The sequence below is a fragment of the Oryctolagus cuniculus genome, chromosome 5 (assembly GCF_964237555.1).
Source record: "Oryctolagus cuniculus chromosome 5, mOryCun1.1, whole genome shotgun sequence".
Lineage (NCBI taxonomy): Eukaryota > Metazoa > Chordata > Mammalia > Lagomorpha > Leporidae > Oryctolagus > Oryctolagus cuniculus.
The window spans coordinates 117499134-117517770 of record NC_091436.1 but is presented as its reverse complement, the minus strand read 5'-3'; the positions used below and the strand labels follow the sequence as shown (position 1 = coordinate 117517770).

The 18637-nt window shown below is 39.4% G+C and overlaps 1 protein-coding gene across 1 annotated transcript in view; it reads left to right on the top strand.

Moving 5' to 3' along the window:
- The window catches only part of EFHC1 (EF-hand domain containing 1), an 83670-nt gene that overhangs the window by 46616 nt on the left and 18417 nt on the right, over positions 1 to 18637 (top strand). The window contains exon 7 of the mRNA XM_051855624.2: positions 11905 to 12045. Coding sequence (XP_051711584.1) covers positions 11905 to 12045 — 141 coding nt within the window. The remainder of the gene's footprint in view (positions 1 to 11904; positions 12046 to 18637) is intronic.

Here is an 18637-nt window from a genome sequence, read left to right as displayed (position 1 = left end):
AGCTTTATCACAAGTGGCTTGGGCTGCTGCAGTATAGTCTCACCTTACTTGCCCATGCTGGTGTGGAAGCTCTCGGCTGCTAGAGTCCTGAGCCATGGGCATCCATGCCCTCCATGGAGCTCCACCATGTCCCTCTAATTTGCATAGAATTTCCTCTGACATTTTCTCTCTAACTCTTCACTGAGACTGCAATCACTCCACTTTTTGAAGCTGTCCTCTCCTAGACCAGAGCAGTAGGCTCCTACCTACTCGACCATCTTGGGACCTCTTCCTGGGTATTAAATTTAGGTCTTTGTTCCATCTTGAGTTGATTTTTGCATATGATGAGAGGTATGGATCTAATTTCATTCTTCTAAATATATGCATCCAGTTTTCCAGCACCATTTGTTGAAGAGATATCATTACTTCACTGTATGGTCTGAGCACTTTTGTCACAAATAGTTGGCTGTATGTATGTATGCAGATTAATTTCTGGGCTCTATGTTCTGTTCCATTGATCTATGTAGTGGTTTTTATGCTAGTTCCAAGCTGTTTTAATTACTATAGTTTTGTAGTATGCTTTGAAGAAAGGTAATGTGATGCCTCCAGTTTGATTTTTCTTGCTCAGGATCACTTTAACCATTGTGGGTCTTTTGTGATTCTGTATGAATTTTAGGATTGTGTTTTTGAGTTCTGTAAAGAATGTCATTGGTATTTTGATAGGGATTACATTGGAGACTGTTTTAGATCGTATAGACATTTTTAAAAGATTTACTTTATTTATTTGAAAGACAGTTACAGAGAGACAGAGAAAGAGATCTTCCATCTGGTGGTTCATTCCCCAAGTGGCCACAACAGCTAGAGCTAAGCCAATCCAAAGCCAGGAGCCAGGAGATTCTTCTGGGTCTCCCACATGGGTGCAGGGGCCCTAGGACTTGGGCCATCTTCTACTGCTTTCCCAGGCCATAGCAGAGAACTGGATTGGAAGTGGAGCAGCTGGGATTCAAAAGCGCCCATATGGGATGGTGGAGCTGCAGGCATGGGCTTTAACCCGCTGTGCCAGAGCACCAGCCCCAATAGTGTAGACATTTTGATGATATTGATTCTTCCAATTCATGAGCAAGGAATATATTTCCATATTTTGTGTCCTTGATGATTTCTTTCATCAGTGTTTGATAATTTTCATTGTAGAAATCTTTCACTTCTTTGATTAAATATATTCCTGAATGTTTGATTTATGTGTGTGTGTGTGTGTGGCTATTGTGAATGTGATTTCTTTCTTAATTTCTCTTTCAGTGAGTTCATTATTAGCATATAAAAAGGTAGTTTTTGTGTGCTTATTTTATTTTATTTTATTTATTTTTTAAAGATTTACTTATTTATTTGAAAGTCTGTTACACAGAGAGAGGAGAGGCGGCGGGGGGGGGGGGGGTCTTCCATCTGATGGTTCACTCTCCAGTTGGCCACAATGGCTAGAGCTGTGCCGATCAGAAGCCAGGAGCCAGGAGTTTCTTTCAAGTCTCCCACGTGGGTGCAGGGACCCAAGAACTTGGGTCATCTTCTACTACTTTCCCAGGCCATAGCAGAGAGCTAGATGGGAAGTGGAGCAGCTGGGTCTCGAACCAGCGCCCATATGGGATAATGGCGCTTCAGGCCAGGGCGTTAACCCGCTGCACCACAGCATTGGCCCCAATGTGTGTTTATTTTATAACCTGCAACTTTACTGAATTGGTTTATCAATTATAACAGCTTTTGGTGGAAAGTTTAGGTTTCTCCATGCACAACATCATGTTGTATCCAAGCATGGATAATTTGACTTCCTGTTTTTCAATTTTTATGCCCTTTATTTCTTTCTACTCCTTAATTGCTGTTGCCAAAATGACCAGTACTTTATTCAATCAGAATGGTAAAAGTGGGCATCCTAGTCTTGTTCCAGATCTGAGGGAAAATGCTTTCAGCTTTTCCCCATTCAGTATGATACTGGCTGTTTGTCATATATAGACTTTGTAATTTTGAGGTATGTTGCTTCTATACCAAATTTGTGGGGAGTTTTTTTTTTTATCATTAAGGAGTATTGAATCTTATCAAATGCTTTCTCTGTATATGTTGAGATAGCCATATGTTTTTTGTTCTTCATTCTGTTGATGTGATTTATGGCATTTATTGATTTGAGAATGTTGAACTACACTTGCATTCCTGGGATAAATCCCACTTGATTGAGATGTGTGATCTTTTTTATGTGGTTTTTTAATTTGATTTGCTAGTATTTTGTTGAGAATATTTGTATATATGTTCATTAGGCATATAGGTCTGTTGTTTTTGTCTCATGTCTTTGTTCAATTTTGGTATCAAAGTGATACTGGCCTCATAAAAATAGTTTGGCAGAGTTCCATCCCATTCAATATTTTGGAAAAGTTTCAAAAGTATTGGAGGTACTTTCTGTTTGAATATTTTCTAAAATTCAGTAATAAAGCCATTCAGTTCTAGACTTTTCCTTCATGGAAAACTTTCAATTACTGCTTCAATCTCATTGCTTGTTACACATCAATTTAGATCGTGCATATCTTGATTTAATCTTGGTCGGCTATATGTATCCAGGAATTTATAAATTCCTTCAAGGTTTTCCCAGTTTATTAGATTATAGCTCTTCATTGTAGTTTCTTTTTTAAACATTTTTAAAAGATTTATTTATTTATTTGAAAGTCATAGAGAGAGAGGGAGGGAGAGACAGAGAAAGAGATCTTCCAACAGCTGGTTCACTCCCCCAAATAGCCCCAACAGCCAGAGCTGGGCTGTTCCAAAGCCCAGCTTCCTCTGGGTCTCCCATGTAGGTGGCATTGGCCCAAGGACTTGGGCCATTTTCTGCTACTTTCCCAGGCACATTGGCAGGAAGTTGGATTGTAAGTAGAACAGCTAGGATTTGAACTGGTGCCCATATGGGATGCCAGCACCACAGGCAGTGACTTTACCCATTCTGCAATAGTACCAGCCCCCATATTAGTTTCTTATAATCCTTCGAATTTCAGAGGACTCAGTTGTTTTCATCTCTAATATATTTATTTTAGTCTTTCCTCTTTTTGTCATTGTTAGACTGGGTAAAAGTTTACCTATTTTGTTTATCTTCTCCAAAAACTAACTTTTTTTTAGGTTCAATTTCATTTATTTCTGTTCTGATCCTTACTATTTCTTACCTCCCACTAATTTGGGGTTTGGTTTGTTCTTGTTTTTCTAAGTCTTTGAGATATATAATTAAATCTTTAATTTGAGACTTTTTCCTTTTTTTGAATGTAAGCACTTAATGCTATAAATGTCCATCTTAATACTGCTTTTGCTGTATCCCACAGCTTTTGATATGTCGTGTTTTCATTTTCATTTATTTTAAGAAAGTTTCAGTTTCCTTTTTAATTTCTCCAATGACCCATTGATAATACAGTAGCATGTTGTTTAATTTCCAAATATTTATGAGTGTGCTGTTTTTCTTTCTGTTGTAGATTTATAGTTTTATTCCTTTATGATCTGAGAAGATACATGATATGATTTCAGTCTTTTTAATTTACAGAGACTTGATTTATGGCCTGATATACGGTTTATCCCAGAAAATATTCCATGTGCTGATGAGAAGAATGTATATTCTGAAGCTGTTGGGTGAAATGTCCTGTAAATGTCTGTTAGGTCCATTTGCTTGATAGTATGTTTCAACTTCTATGAATCTTTATTGACTTTCTGTCTGGATAATTTGTCCATTGAGGAGAGCTGGGTGTTTAAGTCACCCACTATTATTGTATTGTATATCTCTCCCTTTAGATCTACTAATATTTGCTGTATATATCTGGATGGTCTTGTGTTTGGTGCACATATGTTTACAATTGTTTTGGCTTCTTGCCGAATTGAAACTTAAAATACAGTGTCCTTCTTTATCTCTTTTTGAGATTTTATTTAAAGTCTGCTTTATCTGATACCAGGATAGCTATTCCTGCTCATTTTTTTGATTTCTGCTTGTCTGGTCTATCTTTTTCCAGCCCTTCCATTTTAGTCTGTGTGTATATACCTTTTTGAAGTGAGTTTCTTGTATGCAGAATATAGTAAGGTCTTGGTTTTTTATTCATTCAGTCAACATAAGTCATTTGGCTGGAGGATTTATTCCATTTGTATTCAAGGTTAGTGTAGAGCGATAAGAATTAACGCCTGTCATTTTGTTGATTGGATACTGATTATACCTGCTTTGTTAGTGATTTTTGTGGTGTCATGTATTTTTATGATGTTTATTTCTAATGCAGGACCCCTTAAGGTTTTCTTGCAATGTTGATCTGGTGATGGTGAGTTCTCTCTGTTTTTGCTTATCTGGAAAATACCTTATTTTTTCAGTTTTTAAAGAAAGCTTTGTTGGATATAACATTATTGATTGGAAATGTTTTCCTTTTAAGACCTTAAATATATCATCCCACTCTTTTCTGGCCTATAGGGTTTCTGCTGAGAAATCTGATGTTATCTAATGTGGTTTTCCTTTATATGTAATGACACTTTTCTCTTACTGTCATTATAATTCTCTCCCTGTCCTTAACCTTTGACATTTTGACCATAGTATGCCTTGGAGAAGATTTTTGATTGACTCTGCTTGGGGTTCTTTGAGTTTCCTGTATCTGGATATCCATGTCTCTTTCAAGATCTGGGAAATTTTCAACTATTTTTTCATTTAGCAGGTTCTCAATGCCTTTTTCCTTTTCTTCTCCTTCAGTAATACTTATTATATGAATATTTGGTCATTTAATGATAATGCATATCTCATGTAGACTTTATTCTTTTTTTTTTTTTTTTTTTTTGACAGGCAGAGTGGACAGTGAGAGAGAGATAGAGAGAAAGGTCTTCCTTTGCCGTTGGTTCACCCTCCAATGGCCGCCGCGGCCGGCGCGCTGCGGCCGGCGCACCGCGCTGATCCGATGGCAGGAGCCAGGAGCCAGGTGCTTTTCCTGGTCTCCCATGGGGTGCAGGACCCAAGCACCTGGGCCATCCTCCACTGCACTCCCTGGCCACAGCAGAGGGCTGGCCTGGAAGAGGGGCAACCGGGACAGAATCCGGCGCCCCGACCGGGACTAGAACCCGGTGTGCCGGCGCCGCTAGGCGGAGGATTAGCCTAGTGAGCCGCGGCGCCGGCCTGACTTTATTCTTTTTAATTCTTTTCTCTTTATTTTTGTCGAAAGTTTTGTCCTCAAGGTCAGAAATCCCTCCACTATTCTGCTGTTAAAGCTCTCAATTGTATTTTTTTATTTCACTCATTGAGGATTTCATCTTTAAAATTTCTATTTGGTTCTTCTTAATGATTTCTGTTTCTTTAGTAATATTTTCATTCATGGCACTATTGATTTCCTCATTTCTTTAGTCTGTTTATCTATATTCCCCTTATCTCATTGGATTCCCTTAACAGTCATTATTTTGAATTCTGTAACTGTCATTTCATAGATTTCCTTCAGTTCAGGATCTAAATCTGGAGTATTATTTTGTTCTTTTGAAAGCATCATGCTACTTTGCTTGTTTGTTTCTCCTGTGTCTTTACATTGATTTCTATGTATCTGGTATGATCATCCCTTCTTCTTTATGGAATAGGTTTTATTGGAATAGAATTTATGGTTTAGCTGGAATGCAGGGTATCACTTGGCTTGTTGTTTTGGGTTTGGTACTAAGTGAGTGTAGGAGTGTAGTCTCTGAGTGATTTCTTTTGTCGTAGTCAGTGTCAGTTGTGTCTATCAGTGACATAGTCTAGCCTGCAGCAGTTCTAGGGATACAAGAGTGGTCTTGAGACAAATAAGAGTTTCCTAGGATGAGTGTCTTTGGGCCACAGAGAGTTTGGTATCAGTCTCCCTGGAAATTATAATAGCTAGGGCCTTGTTCCTGGCACTGTAGGAGATGAAAGTGTATGTCCCCTGCCGGTGCCGCGGCTCACTAGGCTAATCCTCCGCCTTGCTGCACTGGCACACCGGGTTCTAGTCCTGGTCGGGGCTCCGGATTCTGTCCCGGTTGCCCCTCTTCCAGGCCAGCTCTCTGCTGTGGCCAGGGAGTGTAGTGGAGGATGGCCCAGGTGCTTGGGCCCTGCACCCCATGGGAGACCAGGAGAAGCACCTGGCTCCCGGCTTTGGATCAGCGCAGTGCGCCAGCCGCAGTGCGCCGGCCTTGGCGGCCACTGGAGGGTGAACCAACAGCAAAAGGAAGACCCTTCTCTCTGTCTCTCTCTCTCACTGTCCACTCTGCCTGTCAAAAAAAAAAAAAAAAAAAAAAAGAAAGAAAGAAAGTGTATGTCCCCTTGTCTCACTGACAAGCCTGAGTGATAACAGGGCTTGTGACACAAATTGCTGTGGCTCTAGGACTGTGTGATGAGGGTGGGCCCTTCCTCAGGTCCTGCTAAGGAGAGTCCAACTGGTACTATGGCTTATAACACAAATAGTCCTGGTCCTGGGACTGAGCCTGCTCCAGTCCTGGAGGGTGACCAGAAAGTATACAAGGGATTTCATTCTGGAGGTTATGAGCCCAGACTTGTGGAATTCAGGTAGATTCTTCCATCATTCCACAGAGTAGATTCCAGTGGGATTGAGAAATGTAAAGCTAATTGTTATAGTCCTGGTGCTGCGGGGTTCAGTGGGGTTATTACCCAGATTGGGAGTGGATTTTTTATGGGCTGCTGCTGGTGTTAGCCTCCAGAAGCTAAGAGGAATCTCTGTGGCTCTGGGGCTAATGCCCCAAAACTCCCACAATTGTAGCATGCAGGGACTCTGTGCTTTGCCCCACAAGTTGCCCTGACTTATGCTCTGATTGATTCTGGTAGGAGTGGAACAGAGGCCCACTGCGTGACTTTTTCACTAGAGTCTGGCACTCTGCAGGGGTGGAGGAGGAGATGGAAGCAGCATGGCTTCCCTTCTCCAAGACTAGCAGTTGCTCAGACCTCAGTTAAGCTCCCCATGTTGAAGCAAAATTGGTGGGTGACTGTGGAATTTTCTGTCAGCTAAAACTGTGAATCATGGAGCAACAGCAATTTCTTCCTACCTTGACTTGGTAGGATGGTGGCTCACAGTTGGCAGCTTGCTGTGTTGCATGGCTGGCTGCAGTGGTGTCTTTATCTTTTCTCCTCTTTTCCCATGGAGTCTTCATCATTTTTTCACTTCTCCACCAAAAATTTACATCAATCAGACACCCAGAAACATGGTCTTTCTTTTGTTCTTTTTCTACCCAGGGCAGCTGAAGTTAGCATGGCTATACCCTATTCAGCCATCATGGATCGCCCTCACAGTCACTTTCAAATTTTCCTCATATTTGCAATTGTTTTTTAATGCCCCACTCTTCTATATTAGCTCCCAAAAGAGGAAAAGATGGAAAAATGAAATGGGGAAATGTTAGCAGTTCTTTAGATTCCCCCCAAACCCTTCAGCTTTAAGGGGAGGGGATAACAGAAATGAAGAGAGCTACACCTGCAATGGCCTGCTGTCTGTTTGCACCTGTCTGATCTGAAGCAGCAGGAAGTGATCAGAGGACAGATCTTCCATATTTGGAGGTCAGGATACTCTTTTGCTCAGTCTGGTTCCCACAAGCTATATGCAGGTTGCTTACACTGCTGATCATAGGGTTAGGGTGTAGGATAGTTAGCTACTACTGTGTTAAGAGCTGAAAATTATGGAAGTTAACTACAATTTAATGTCCTAACCTTCCTCTAGAAGTTACAAATCTTCATTAGTCTCTAGAGTTCCAAAATGATTACTTCAGATAGGTTCTGCCAGTGTAATTATTGTCTAGGTGGGAGGCAGACTCCTGTCGTTGCCTGCTCGGTCATATCCCCAAAATCTTCCTTGTATTACTTTTTTATAATAATTTTAAATGATATTTTTAAAAATTTGTTTATTGGGGCCAGCATTGTAGGTAAAGCCACTGCCTGTGACACTGGCATCCCATTGGGTGCTGGTTTGAGTCCCAGCTGCTCCAATTTCGATCCAGCTCTCTGCTACTGGCCTGGGAAAAGCAGAGGAAGAAGGCTGAGGTCCTTTGGCCCCTGCTATCCATGTGGGAGACCTGAAAGAAATTCCTGGCTTCTGGCTTTGGCCTGGCCCAGACCCAGGCATGGCAGCCATTTAGGGAGTAGACCCGCAGATGAGAGACTTCTCTCTCCCTCTTTCTCTCTCTAACTCTGCCTTTCAAATAAATAAGATAAAAGTCTAAAAAAATTTTGTTTATTTTTAAAGGATGTTTATTTTCATCTACTTAAAAGGCAGAGAGATATAGAAAGAGATGATCTTCCATCTGCTGATTCACTCCCCAAATATCCACAGCATCCAGGGGTGGGCCAAGCTGAAGCTAGGAGCCAGGAACTCCATCTGGTTCTCAGGATCCCAAGCACTTGTCCATCCACTGTCTCCAAGGATTCATTAGCAGGAAGCTAGATTGGAGTTGAAGTAACCAGGATTCAAGCTGGTACTTCAATATGGGATGTGGGATCTGAAGTAGGAGCTTAACCCGCTGTACCACAATACTGATACCTGTTCGTTTTAATTTAAGAAAAGAGATGTCTTTTAAAATTCCAGATCCCTAGGGGATTTCATTTTTATTTATTAAATACTTTCATTTAAAAAGTGGTTGGAAGCAAAACAAAGACTGATTCATTGAAGATACAGAAGATGGCTTTCTTTGATTGTAGCATAGCTTTCCTTAGAACCACATGGAAACACACAATTCAATTCTTTGCACCACAGAAATCCACTCTGATCTGAGAGTAAGTTCATGGCAAAGAAGCAATCTTATAAACTCGAACCTTAGAATTCTAGCCAAGTCAGACAATGCCTAACAAAGAAGTTGTATGTAATATATTTCTTGAACTGTACTGAAGGAGTTTGCCTATGCAGCCTGTGTATGTTTTCCCAAATGGCAGATGTCTTAGGAAGCCTTTTAGAGGCAATCTTTCATAAAAATAATTAGAAGGAGGATTTGGATTTAGTGTGCATGAGTTCATAGGGACAGTAAAATTTTTGGAAGGAAGTTTGGGTAATAATAGTACCACTTTCTATCAGTTTTTTCTCTGATGTAACTCTTTATTAATGAATGTGTTATTGATACAAAAATATAATGAGCAGCATCTGATGCAATATAAAGGGAAAACACCACAGGAAAAAGATATATAATTTGATCAAGCAAGCTATTTCACTGATTTAATTCATATATAAGGATAGTGTGGGACAGCAGTCTGAGGGATTTGCCCAAGGTCATATTGTAAGGCACAAGGACATTTCTATTATACTTCAGGCATTCTTATTAGAAGAAGTCATATTAACCAAGAGGTAGGGGGAGAGTTATTGCAGCACAGTGATGCCCTTTTCTTAGTGGAAGTGTTTTGTTCTATCTTTTCAGCTGATGATACCTTTTGAATCTTAGGGTACTTTTTTTCTCATTGCTAACATCTTTTTTTTCCTCCCAACCTGCCTTCTAAGGAAAGAAAGGGGAGTAAAGGTTTGGATAAAGAGTAAAGATAACTAAAAAAAAAATTGTAGGTTTCGGTTTGTTTGTTTTGCTATATTCCAGCCCATCTGTATAATAAAGCTAGTTGTATATGGTAAACTTTACATTTGGCACATTAATCACAGTGTTTTGTCAGTTTATTTTCAGTAAATTGTACATAGTAAATAACTATAAAACAAATTAAATATCATTTATCTGGAATACTATGGACCCTCAATATTTCACATTTTGGAATTTGGGGGATTTGGGAATATTTGAATACACTTTATTAGTTGAGCATCCATAATTCAAAGTCCAAAATGCTCCAAATCAAATTCAAATGTTCATATTAACGAATGCTCAACTGTATAAATAAATTCTCTCTGCCAGCTCATAGAATTATATGTTGAATGTGAATGAAAGAACCCCACTTACCAAGCAGCATGTACTTTTCAGTCACTACATGAATTATCCTTAGTCATTACCTCTCAGCCATTTTAATTCTAAACACCGTAAGTAGAAAATAGGGAAAACAAGGTGTAGCACAATCTAGAAGGATAAAGCTAGAACCAAGCCAGGGGTCAGAGATGTAAATAGATATGAAATGGGTGTGTTCAGTTTGACAATCATGGCACTCATAGTTCAAGCTGAACTGCTAGTTCAGGAATAACACGGATCCATTGGTGAGATATATTTTACCTCAGGCTGACTCCATCTGGAGGCATGCTGGTAGAGAAGAAGAAAAAGCCAGGACTAGGATGGCTAATCTTATGGAGATGGCTCCTAAAAGCAGTGTCTGAAAAATTATGTAACCCTCAGTGCCATGTATACTATCTTGATTATGAAAGCCCAGGCAGAAGCATGAATATCTGGGAGTGATGATGTTTGTAGTCAGATGAGTGCCTTTTCTAGTCTAGAATAGGACTCTGGCAGTAACTTGGAATATGAGAAGCAAGGTACAAGGACCTCAGGTATATGGTCTGATATTGAGAGACGTCTTTATTCCACACAGGGAAAATGAGATGTGATTCATGTAAAATAGCTATAAGTCTTTTTAAACACAATAACAGGAATTCAAGGCTCAGAGGCTTATAGCTACCTCCTTATTTCAAAATTCCTCAATCTCCAACCCCACTAACCACCCAGAATGCTCTTGTACATTTGGTGCAGACCCAAAGCAAGTTCCAGTTCTACCATTTTGCTGTTTTTTTTTTTTCCTGTCCTTCAGAGAAACCAAAATGCTTAGCACATAGTTTCTCAGCCCAAGGTCCTTCTGTCCAATGGATTCAATGAGCAGCAGTTTTGCATTTGAAGCAAATTAGGTCATTGTCCGTTGGCTGTATGCATTAGTCATATTCTGATCATGATGATCACAGTTCAAATACATGGATCAGAGGTCAGTATTTTGAATAGTACACCTTGGGTTAATGTAGTGGAGTCAGTCATTGTTGAGGTAATACCCTGGTATGGATGGTGTTAGGTACCATGTGGACTAATATGTTGTAAAGTGATTGAATATAATATATAAAGAGATTTTGGGAGGCTATCTACATGTGGAAAAGTATGGTGCAAGCTAAGTTTCCTGAGAATGCAAAGCAGAAAGAGTCAAGGAAAAAGACCCTGCTGATATTTGCCTAGCATTGTTAAGGAATAGGAAAGTGTCATCTCTGAACTTCAGTTTTTAGGTGAACAAATCCTAGCATCCTATAGTGATGCTTTGAGCTCATCATAGAGTCTGAATGAAAATGTAAGTTCAACCTATGGTTTCATGCTAGCTCATCAACTCTTTTTATTTGAACTTTGGTTCTCTAAGTGAGCCTCTTCATTAGGAAAGGAGAGTCCTGGGTAGATTTGGGATGTGGGTTCTCAAAAAAGTATAGCCATCATCCTCTTCTGAAGAGTAAAACTCAAGAAATAAATATTAAAAATATGGAGGTAAATAGAAAAAGTAGGATGAATTAAATTCTGAATACTCTTCGTCCAACTGTAACACACACATACGCGCGCGCATGCACACACACACACACACTTACTTTATTGGAACTGAGGAAACAGTTTCTACAACTCCCTGGTGGAGGGCCATACCCTAGAACAAAGAAGTCACAGACAGACCCTGGGCCTCACCCTCATGAACATGAAGTCATCTGTGTTGAGACTGAGGGTGAGATTAGACTCTGTTTTGGTAGTCAGGGATCAGAAGACATTGGCAGTAGTTTCTATTTAGCACTTGGAGTTATTTTGGAGCATCATCAGTGGCTTGTATGACCAGTGAACATGATGTAAAATCCACAAATAAAAAGGTTATGAATAAGAAACACGTTATTTTTCTGATTATACTTGTATATGTGGAAAGTATTTAAATATTTTCCAAAGTTTTTTAAAGAAATGTATAGTTATCATTAATGTGATTTTTAACAAAAACATCATTTCCTTTGCTCCTTGCTTCCTGTATGTCTCCAGGAATTACCTCCTTATAATGGCTATGGATTAGTTGAAGATTCTGCTCAGAATTGCTTTGCTCTCATTCCAAAAGCTCCAAAAAAAGACGTTATTAAAATGCTGGTGAACGATAACAAGGTGCTTCGTTATTTGGCTGCGCTGGTGAGACTAACGTTTTATATTCAAGATTCTGTTCTGTCTTCATACTATATATAATTGTCTATGTGTCTGCCAGCTGTGGAAAAGCAGTCATTAAGTTGTGTGTTTTGTCAAACAGCCATTGGATCTAGTACCCAACTTTTAGGCAGTTGACTAGTATTAAATATGATGTCTCTGAACCAAAACCTAGTTGAATTCTAGCTTCCCCAACAATATTTACTAGGTCTCCAATCTCTCTGTTCTACTCAAATTTTGACACATTTTTGCTTCTTTTATTAAGTGATGGTGAAACTCTGAATTATATTTGATTCCTTTGTGTGTCTATGTGCCTTTCCAGTATGCTGTGATCTCAAGGGTAGAGACCATGTCTTCTTTTTTTAAGATTTATTTCTTTATTGGAAAGGCAGAGTTACAGAGAGGCAGAGGCAGAGGCAGAGAGAGACCGAAAGAGGTCTTCTATCCACTGATTCACTCCCCAAATGGCTGCAATGGCCAGAGCTGTGCCAATCTGAAGCCAAGAGAGCCAGAAGCTTCTTCTGGGTCTCCCACATGGGTGCAGGGGTCAAAGCACTTGGGCCATCTTCTACTGCTTTCCAGGCTATAGAGAGAGAGCTGAATCCGAAGTGGAGCAGCTGGGACTCAAAACTGTGCCCATATGAGATGCTGGCAGTGCAGGCAGCAGCTTTACTCACTTTGCCACAGCATTAGCCCCCAGACCAGGACTTTAACATGCTGCAGCACAGGGCTGGCACTCACTGAATTACTGACTTTAATGTAACCTATGATACATAGCTATGATACATAGCTTCATACATTTTATATTCACTAAGTATAATAAATTGAATCATACCAATTTAATAGGTACTGTATTTGAGAGATTATATGACTAAGTGGTTAAGAGTATGGAATTTGGAAACACACATAAATTTAAATCTCCTACTCCCATTATTAGCTAAATTACCCAATGTGAATTACTGGTAAGAATGTGCAAGATAATTTCTTGAAAATGGGGAAAACAGGGAGATAGAAATGTAAGAATTTAACATAGAAATATGGACCTAAATAGCAAAAGTTGAAGTAAGTTACTTCTTTTTGTGTGTGTGTGTGTGTTTTTCACTTTTTTTTTCACTTTTATTTAATGAATATAAATTTCCAAAGTACAGCTTATGGATTACAATGGCTTCCCCCCCATAACGTCCCTCCCACCCGCAACCCTCCCCTTTCCCACTCCCTCTCCCCTTCCATTCACATCAAGATTCATTTTCGTTTCTCTTTATATACAGAAGATCAGTTTAGCATACATTAAGTAAAGATTTCAACAGTTTGCTCCCACACAGAAACATAAAGTGAAAAATACTGTTTGAGTACTAGTTATAGCATTAAATCTCAATGTACAGCACACTAAGGACAAAGATCCTACATGAGGAGTAAGTGCACAGTGACTCCTGTTGTTGACTTAACAAATTGACACTCTTGTTTATGGCCTCAGTAATCACCCTAGGCTCTTGTCATGAGCTGCCAAGGCTATGGAAGCCCCCTGAGTTCACCGACTCTGATCATATTTAGACAAGGCCGTGGTCAAAGTGGAAGTTCTCTCCTCCCTTCAGAGAAAGGTACCTCCTTCTTTGATGACCCATTCTTTCCACTGGGATCTCGCTCGCGGAGATCTTTCATTTAGTTTTTTTTTTTTTTTTCCCCCCAGAGTGTCTTGGCTTTCCACGCCTAAAATACTCTCATGGGCTTTTCAGCTGGATCCGCATGCCTTAAGGGCTGATTCTGAGGCCAGAGTGCTGTTTAGGACATCTGCCATTCTATGGGTCTGCTGTGTATCTCACTTCCCATGTTGGATCGTTCTCTCCCTTTTTTTTTTCTATCAGCTAGTATTTGCAGACACTATTCTTGTTTATGTGATCCCTTTGGTTCTTAGTCCTATCATTATGATCAATTGTGAACAGAAATTGATCACTGGGATTAGTGAGATGGCATTGGTACATGCCACCTTGATGAAGTAAGTTACTTCTGGGAATAGGAAATGAGAGTGGGGATGGTAGGTGAGGTAACTTTTAAAACTATATACACGTACTTGAAAAGATAAAAGTTAACTGAAAACGTAATGAACTAATAACATTTTAGAAAGATGTTAAACAAAACTTTAAATAAAAAGTAAGTTCTCAGAAACTCTAGGCCAATTAAAATGCTCTGTTCCATAAGAATTCTGATCAATGAAGATGTCACAGTACTAAGTTCTTTCAGTTTCTGTTGAAATTCAAGAGGCCTGTTGAATTATGGTCTGATAACTGTGAAGTCTTTTAGAGAAGAAATCGCATCTTCATATAGTTTGTAGGTTCTCAATAGCTGTTTGGTGAATGGGTAAATGAATTTGTCTATATACATACTACCCATGAGTTAAGCAATATAATATTTTCCCATTTTATATTTCAAATCATAAGAATCAGAGTGGTTGATTGGCTTGTTCCAGTTTCCAATGCTATTTAGGCAGAAGTGGGACTAAAGTTCAAGCTTGATTTTCAGCCTAGTACACCTTTGATGAAAGACCTGTGTAATGCCTAAAGTAAGAAGAAGGAAAGGACTCATGAATTTGTAAATTTCATAATCTTAAGCTTTTATTCTATACCTGAAAATTCTTAAAAATTATTGCATAGAGCCTTATAAATTAAAAATGTTGTATTGATAAATGAGAAGAAAGGATAAATTTATATTGATTGGAATCATTTATTCTCACAAATAACCTAGACAAACATGCTATATCACAAAAGGTTCAAACGGTTCAAAAGTCAACAGTAGTCTTCTATTTCTAGCAATGATAGGCTAGATAATTTGGATCAGCCTTCTATCACTGAGGGTGTGTGTGATGTGTATGTGTGTGTGTGTGTGTAAATGCTTGCCAATGCTACGCAACTAGCAAGATATGAAAAAAATCAGGACACACATTTGGTACAGTGGGTAAGATCTATTTTAGATCTATATCAAGTCCCTGTTCTCCCAGTTCCAGCTTCCTGTTAATGCACATCCTTGGAGGAAGCAGGTGGTGGCTCAAGAACTTAGGTCCCTGCTATCCACATGGGAGACCAGGATTGAATTCCTGGCTTTTGGCTTTGGGCTTGCTCTGGCTGTTGCAGGCATTTGAGGGGTGAACCAGCAGATGGGAGGTCTCTCTGTCTCACTGCCTTTCAAATAACAATAATAAGAAAAAAGACATGAAAAATTGCTGAGTAAGAACCAAGAGAAAAATTAAAACCAAAGAGGTAAGCCTGCTTTACTGGGACATTTTTCCTCTGTGCATATTTACTAATTGGAGAAGCAGCATCTCAGAGGGCAAACATTGGAATCTAGAGCCCAACAGAGGAGAAGCACATGGTAAACACTCTGCTTTAGTCTGTGAGTGGCTAATCCTTGAAGAGACAATTGTCTGGCTTTGAATGATCCCAGTCCCTGAGACCTGTTTCACCAATCAAAGTAAAGTGATTCAGATTCTAACACCCCTAAGTGGCTATATAAATTCTCAGAAGACAGAGAATCATTCTAGGTTTCAAATTATTTCTACAAGCAATTTAATATACACATTTTATGTTACTCACCACAAAATAATATTAATAATACAGTGTTCAGAAACAAGGCAAAATAACATGGGGAAAATGGCCAAATCCAATGGAAAATAGAAATAAGTCCATAGAGGCTTCAAATACTGCTGTTATCAAACTTAAAAAAAGAAAAGCTATATTTACTACATCTAAGGTAATAAACAATAATATTGAGATTATCAACAGAGAATGAGAAACAAACTGAAAAGTCTATTTCAGTTCTGAAAAACCATTACATTAGCAGAATAAATGAGAAAAATAAGGTTCTGAAAAGCATTTAACAAAATTAACATTGATTTAAAAACAGAATTCAATAAAGTAGAAAATAAAGGGAATGTATTTAAGCTAATAAGGAGTATTACCAGATATACACTGTAAATAGCATCCTTGAAGATAAAATATTGAAAGTATACTTTCTGAGACTAGAAACAGAGCAAAACTGCTCTTCCTACTTCTGTTCTATATTTTTCTGAAGGATCCAGCTAAAGCAGTAAGACAGAAGGGAGATAAAAAATAGAGATTTAAGGGGAAGAAATGAAAATTTCATTATACAAATGAATTACTGTATATGTAGAAAACAAAAATGAGGGCCGGTGCCGTGGCTCACTTGGTTAATCCTCCGCCTGCGGTGCCAGCATCCCATATGGGCGCCGGGTTCTAGTCTGGGTTGCTCCTCTTTCAGTCCAGCTCTCTGCTGTGGCCTGGGAAGGCAGTAGAGGATGGGCTAAGTGCTTGGGCCCCTGCACCCGCATGGGAGACCAGGAGGAAGCACCTGGCTCCTGGCTTCAGATCGGCATAGCTCCAGCCGCAGCGGCCATTTGAGGAGTGAACCAAAGAAGGAAGACCTTTCTCTCTCTCTCTCTCACTGTCTAACTCTATCTGTCAAATAAAAAAAAAATGAATCTACATTCTATGTTAGTAGAATCAGTATACTAAGGCAACCAATAGGAATTAAAGTTAAAAAATGCTACGTACCATGGCATCAAAAATATTAAATCTCTAGAGAGGGAGAGGGAAGAGAAAGCAAGAGTGAGAGCAAGAGAGAGGCTTTCTATTCATGGTTTCACACCCCAAATGGCCATAATGGACAGAGCTGAGCCAGGCAAAGCCAGGAGCCAGGAGCTCCATCCCAACTTCCTGTGTAAGTAGCAGAAACCTGGACCGTCGTCTTCTTTTTTTTTTTTTTTTTTTTTTAATTTAATTTTTTTACAGGCAGAATGGACAGTGAGAGAGAGAGACAGAGAGAAAGGTCTTCCTTTTGCCGTTGGTTCACCCTCCAATGGCTGCCGCGGCCGGCGCGCCGCGCTGATCTGAAGCCAGGAGCCAGGTGCTTTTCCTGGTCTCCCATGCGGGTGCAGGGCCCAAGCACTTGGACCGTCTTCTGCTGCTTTCCCAGGCACATTAGCAGGGAGCGGGATGGGCAGCAGAGAAGCCGGGCCTCCAACCAGTGCTCAGATAGGATGCTGCATCACAGGCGGTGGCTTAACTCACTGAACCACAATGCCGACCCCATAATTCAACATAGCTGAAAAACAGACCTAAATGCCCATATACAGGATACTAGATAAACTACCGTATGTGTATACAATGACTTGAATTCTATTTGATGAAAATTAATAGATTACATATAACAACATAGATAAATCACACAACTTCAGATTAAGAATGTAGTCACAGCAGGATAAGTACACATTATATAATTCCATTTATATAAGATTAAAAAACAAGTGAAACAAAGCTGTTTAGGGGTGGCTACCTTGAAGTAAAACTACAGAAATCATAAAACTCAAGATAACAGCTCCTTTAATGAGGAGAGGATAAACCGTGGATGGGAGGGAACTTTCTAGATTCTGTCAGTGGTTGGTTTCTCAATCTGGGAGGTGGTTCAAAGGGTTTTAACTTTATGAAAATTCTTTGTTCTGTAAATTTGGAATTTTTTTTTGGTGTGGTTTTCTCTAAGTTTTATAATTGACTATAGAAATGTTTAAAAGAAAGCTAGTAAAACTAATAGTAAAGAAATTATGCATAACTGCGTATGGACAAGAAAAAAGAAGTGGTATTCTGATTGTGCTAATACTCAAATGTTTTCTCCTGACCTGTTTGGTGAAATGAATAATGTCATCGTCAGGCTCAAGACAAAATTCCTGGTGAAGAAAGGGTGCCTGACAATAAGGAGGAAAGGTTTAGGAGTGAGGTGTAGACTTCAGAAGAAACAATGAAAATTCAAAAACAGGGGAGTGTATTGGAGAACTTATCAGAGACAAGTATAGTTCAGCCCCATAGATTCAGACAAAGACACTGATGTATTCTGAGAAAATGGAATGTACTAAACCCAAGCAAATGAGTGGGGTCTAGGTAAAAATATGCTGATAAACCATGTGGGGCTTAGAGTGGAGGACTGGTTGAGTACCTTAGGCAGGCTTAAGAAGAGCAAAAGAAGTATTATTTGAGCTGGGATTTTCAAAGTAGTTTGCATGCCCTCCAAGAGGTATGTAGAACGGCACAATCTACAGTGTAAAAATTACATATTTTATATTTATTATGAGTGCATTTATTATATAACCCATCATATATTTTTAAAGGTTTATTTATTTGAAAGGCAGAACATCAGAGAAAGAGGGAGAAACAGAGAGGGAGAAGGATAGGGAGAGGGAGTGAGAGATCAATCTTCCATCTGCTGGTTAACTCCTAAAATGGCTGTGCAATAGTCAGGTATAGGCTAGGCTGAAGTCAGGAGCCAGAATCTAATTCCTGATCTCCCATGTGGATGGCAGGGGTCCAAGCACTTGGGCCATTATCTGCTGTCTTCCCAGGCCAAGAAGCCAGAACTCAAACCAGCACTCCGATGTAGGATTCCCACGTCACAAATGGTGTCTTAACCTGCTGTGCCACAACTCTGGCCCTACCTCTCATATTTTTATATGTGATTTGCTGTGCACAAAATGTGCATATTTATATAGAAGAACATATCTTTCATTATTAATTCACCTAAC